The sequence below is a fragment of the Canis lupus genome, chromosome 4 (genome assembly GCF_048164855.1).
Source record: "Canis lupus baileyi chromosome 4, mCanLup2.hap1, whole genome shotgun sequence".
Classification (NCBI taxonomy): Eukaryota; Metazoa; Chordata; class Mammalia; order Carnivora; family Canidae; genus Canis; species Canis lupus.
In genome coordinates this window covers 30,133,251-30,137,797 of record NC_132841.1, presented here as the reverse complement: position 1 = coordinate 30,137,797, position 4,547 = coordinate 30,133,251, and the positions used below count along the sequence as shown (strand labels likewise).

At 54.5% G+C, this 4,547-nt stretch overlaps 1 protein-coding gene across 3 annotated transcripts; it reads left to right on the top strand.

The window, feature by feature from the left end:
* MBL2 (mannose binding lectin 2) lies at window positions 1-4,547 on the top strand. 3 transcript variants are annotated; one of them, XM_072822861.1, is made up of 5 exons: window positions 1-154; window positions 1,926-2,101; window positions 2,468-2,584; window positions 3,370-3,444; window positions 4,088-4,547. In XM_072822861.1, exons 2-5 carry the CDS (start codon window positions 1,936-1,938, stop codon window positions 4,459-4,461), a joined length of 732 nt encoding a protein of 243 aa, XP_072678962.1. In that variant the 5' UTR covers window positions 1-154; window positions 1,926-1,935; the 3' UTR covers window positions 4,462-4,547. The 3 variants fall into 3 exon arrangements, with proteins under 3 accessions (XP_072678962.1, XP_072678963.1, XP_072678961.1); XM_072822862.1 differs by having other exon boundaries at window positions 123-266; XM_072822860.1 differs by lacking the exon at window positions 1-154 and adding an exon at window positions 1,037-1,141.

Below are 4,547 nucleotides of genomic sequence, written 5' to 3'. Positions count from 1 at the left end.
CCAGCATACAGCCGTTCTAGGGACAGTTGTTTATTAATCTGGGGTTGAAGGCCAGTCCAGCACTGTCCCCAGTCACCAGGTTAATTAGGCCTGACATCCCTGGGCTAGAAGACCTGCTTCCCTGCCATAGCCTCCGTGCTTTGAGGAGGCCCTAGTAAGTCATTTCTGGGGGACGGAGGCAAAGGCCCAGGCCAGGGGTCCAGCGGGGGTTTTGGTGGGGTGGTTGGGCCTGCTCAGGGCCTGTCTCCGTCTGACCTGGGGCATTTGTATCCTTCCAAGGTCCGCTTGGCCCTTCTGCAAACTAAAGGGTGGTCTTTTCAGCCAAAAGGAAAAATGGAAGTGGGCCATATATGCCAGCAGCATGTTTAAGCCCTGAGCTTGGCTTCTAGGATGATTAGGGGAAGTTAGGAAAAAGGAAGGAAGGAAGGAGGGAAGGAAGGAAAGAAGGAAGGAAGGAAGGAAGGAAGGAAGGAAGGAAGGAAGGAAGGAAGGAAGGAAGGAAGAGGCTTGCATGGCCCTCCAGGGAAGCCTGGAGGAAGGAAGGAAGGAAGGAAGGAAGGAAGGAAGGAAGGAAGGAAGGAAGGAAGGAAGGAAGGAAGGAAAGAAGGAAGGAAAGAAAAGTGAAGAAGTATGTGATCAAGAAAGTTCTCCTCCGGGATCCCTGGGTGGCGCAGCGGTTTGGCGCCTGCCTTTGGCCCAGGGCACGATCCTGGAGACCCAGGATCGAATCCCACGTCGGGCTCCTGGTGCATGGAGCCTGCTTCTCCCTCTGCCTGTGTCTCTGCCTCTCTCTCTCTCTCTCTCTCTGTGACTATCATAAATAAAATAAAAATTAAAAAAAAAAAAAAAAAAAGAAGAAAGTTCTCCTCCAACTTATGACTTCCCACTGTGTCCTGGGGGAAGGGAAGGGTTAAGGTAGCTGACAGGCCAGGGAAGGCAAGGCCAGATGCAGTGGTCAGGGAACAAGGGCCAAGGACGCTGGGATTAGAGGCCAGAGAGGCCCGTGGGGGCTGGGCTGCCCAGCTCCTGGAAAGGAGGCCAGCTTGAGCAAAAGCTGGATGGGACGCGGAGCCAGGGAGACATCTGGGCAGCATGCAGAGGATCCTGCCAGGAGAAGGAACAAGAGCAGACAGCTGGACAGGTCCAGCGTGAACAGAAATTTCTGGAGCCCGGGTGCTGGCTGGCAAAAATGACCTCTCCGCAGAAAATCTCAAGCCAAGGGAAGGAGGAATCCGTCTCATCCAGCCAGGATCAAGTGCCCTCGGGAGCACTCCGGGTCCTGAGCCCCACTCCCACCCCCACTCCCACCCCCAGCAAGGGCCTGTCACACAGTAGAGACTTCCTACAAGATGATTGACAAGCTGCCTGGGAAACAGCTGAGGCTGATCCTGAGGGCAGATGGAGCCTGGAATAAGGGCTTTTTAGGTGAAATGAGAGAATGGATGCCATAACCCAGGCCCGGCCATGAAATGAGTCTTGTGGGGCCGCGGGCTACCTGCTAGAGTTCAGTCTAACTTTAGGGTCCGTAGGAAGCAGAAGAGGGAAACTGAGGCACCCTGGGACCTCGGGAAGGGAGTCAAGAAGGAGGAGCCGTGGCCACAGCTCTCACAGGCGGTCAGGGCCCAGGGGAGGGCCAGCTGCGATCGCCAAGCCGGGGGGTGGGTGGGTGGGGGGAGCAGGGGCCCTGGCCTGTCTCTCCTGCGTCAGCGGCTCTGTTGGAGTCCCTCTGTTTTCGCATCCCTAAAGCACCTCTGCACTTTTCATGTGTCCGCGTCCCCAGTAGTTCGGGAGTGATGTCAAGCCAAGAGTCATGATGGCCCCTGCTAGGTCTGCTGCCCAACAGGGCCCAGCACCCACAGGAGGTGGTGAAGGCCGATGAGGCAAGAGGGGACACAATGATTTTCCTTGACTTTCTCCACTCGAAGGTTCAGGACCATGTTCTTGTCTTCGTCACTTCCTGTCCTTCTTCTGTGTATGATGACAGCGGCCAGCGCAGATAAAGAAGCCTTGAGTGAGGCCCAGAGGACATGCCCGGTGGTGACCTGTGCCCTCCCGGGCAGAGATGGGCGAGATGGACTCAAGGGAGAAAAGGGCGAACCAGGTACGGGACAGGCTGCTCTGACTTCTGAAGTGTCTACGTGGGTAGCGATTCACTCAGAATTGTCCCTGCAATAGGTCATCTTCTCCAAAACAAAGATGCTTCCCTGGTCCTCAGGACCCCACATCTCCACACGGGAACCCACAAGGGGTGGGCGCCTGCAGAGAGCGGATGTCCCGCCAGTTCAGGGAACTGGCCCTTGGAACAGGCTGTCCTCTGGAACACAGGATGACTTTTTGGGGGGAGGGGGGTGGGGGGGTCACCACTGGTTCACTGAAGGTTTTCAGGCTCAGTGTAAATTGAATGGAACTTCTGGAAAAATTGAATGAGCCGCAGTCCCTGGATCACTTTTCCTTCCTCTTATAACAGGGCAAGGGCTCAGAGGCTTGCAGGGCCCTCCAGGGAAAGTGGGACCTCCGGGAAACACAGGGGCTCCCGGGGCTCCAGGACTAAAGGGCCACAAAGGAGACCGTGGAGACAGTTCAGGTAAGGAGCTCACCCCAGCGTAGCGTGGGCCCAGGGGACTCGCGGGCCGGAGCCTGCTGCCAACCCAGGACACTCGTCCCCCTGAGCGTGTCGCCGGAGTGCAGACTTCCAAACCCTGCCATCCCCTCCCCAGGCCTCTGTGGGAGACAGGCCCTGGCTTCATCCTCAGCGGACACGGTCTGCGTGGGTCTCCAGGATGGTGGGGAACAGAGGTGTCCTCTCTCCGACGCCGGGTTTCTGTCTATTGTCAAAAGAAAAGCATGAAAATATTCGGTTTCCTAGGCCCCCTGAGCCATGGGCAACCCCAGGACAACGTAGTTCAGAGTCAGATGAAGTACATTGACCTCTTGTTAATATCTGCCAGCTGGCCCATCAAAATCATAAAAATATTAAAAAGTTGGTCTGGAATAAGAAATGAGAGAGAACGATTAAGAATGATGTTCGAGAAGGAGAATAAACAGTTGGGCTTTTTCTTACAAAGGATTATATAATCTTGCAACATTTAAGCAGGATGTGAACAGAAGGACCCAGAGCCATAATGTATGAGTTATTTATCATCATTGTGATTATTATTAGTTCAGAACAAATAGTTTACGAGAGCCGCTAGGTGTATCTCAGAAGCAGGAGTCCCGAGGTTTTCTTCCTTTTGCTGCTTCTCTGTTTCTTCTTTGTCCACAATAATCATACTCTTCAGCAAGCTTTATCCCTCCCTTCTGGCAAAATACTGTCCTCTCCAATTGAGAGTCATCTTCTCATTAAACGCCCTTCTCCCTCTCACTTTGCAGTTGCTGAGACCAGGCTGGCTAGCCTAGAGAGGGAGATAAGGAGCCTGAAATCAGAACTGGGCCACATCAAAAACTGTAAGTTTGTTTTCTGCCCTGAATGTGGCCTTGGCTCTCACCTTCCTCTTGCGGGCTTCAGGTTTCGGGGAGGGTGGACACAAGCTAATGTTTAGGAACACTTACTGTACCCCCTGGCCTGGGTGAGGTCGGCATTCCCTCATTCCATCCTTTCACCGGCCCCACCTGTGGGGACGATACCCAGGTTATTTAGGTGAGAAGAAACAGGTCCAGGAAGTATAGATAATTCATTCGCTGTCACACATCTAGGAAGTAGCAGAGGAAGATTCCACCCGAAAGTCAGCCACTTGCAGCATCTTGGCTCTTTCTGCAGCAACCCCTGCCTTGGATAGCTATCCATCCATGCCTGGTGCCCAAGCCTGGCAGGGCGGCCTGAGCATGCTTCCCTGTGTCGCCCTTGCGCCAGGACCGTCTGTAACAGATGTTTGTGTCGAGGGTGGGATCACCCAGAAGGGTGTGAACTTTCTGCCAGAGTCCCGCCCTCTGGCTGAGGAAGGAGGTCTTCCTTACTAGGATCTGACCTGCTGGTTGAGCATGGGGCTCTTTTTCAAGAGGTCTGGGGACTCCCGGGGGAGGGCTTTCTCGCCTACTGTCCTGGGCTGAGTCCAAGCCCAGTCAACCTCTCCCACCATTGCAATTTCAGTGCAAACCTTCTCCTTGGGCAAAAAGACTGGAAAGAAGCTCTACGTGAGCAACGGCGAAAAGATGTCTTTTTCTAAAGTGAAGGCTCTGTGTGCCGAGCTCCAGGCCACTGTGGCCACCCCTAAGAGTGCTGAGGAGAACAAAGCCATCCAAGATGTGGCCAAGGAAGAGGCCTTCCTGGGCATCACGGACAAGGTGACCGAAGGCCACTTCATGTATGTGACCGGAGGGAGCCTGGTCTACAGCAACTGGAGGAAGAATGAGCCAAACAACCACGGCTCGGGGGAGGACTGTGTGATCCTCCTCCAGGATGGGTTCTGGAATGACATCTCCTGCGAGTCCTCCTTCCTGGCCGTCTGTGAACTCCCAGCCTGATGAGGCAGCTTCCTCAGCCCCCTCCCGGCATTCCTGCTGTGCTCTCTGCTGCCCTGAAAGAGAATTCATGGTCCCCTTTCCCAGGC

Coding starts and splice junctions, on each gene's coding strand:
- MBL2 (XM_072822860.1), top strand. CDS start 1,059: ATGGGACGCGGAGCCAGGGAGACATCTGGGCAGCATGCAGAGGATCCT. Junction 1,142..1,925: donor AAGAGCAGACAGCTGGACAG/GTCCAGCGTGAA, acceptor CTCCACTCGAAG/GTTCAGGACCATGTTCTTGT. Junction 2,102..2,467: donor GGGAGAAAAGGGCGAACCAG/GTACGGGACAGG, acceptor CTCTTATAACAG/GGCAAGGGCTCAGAGGCTTG.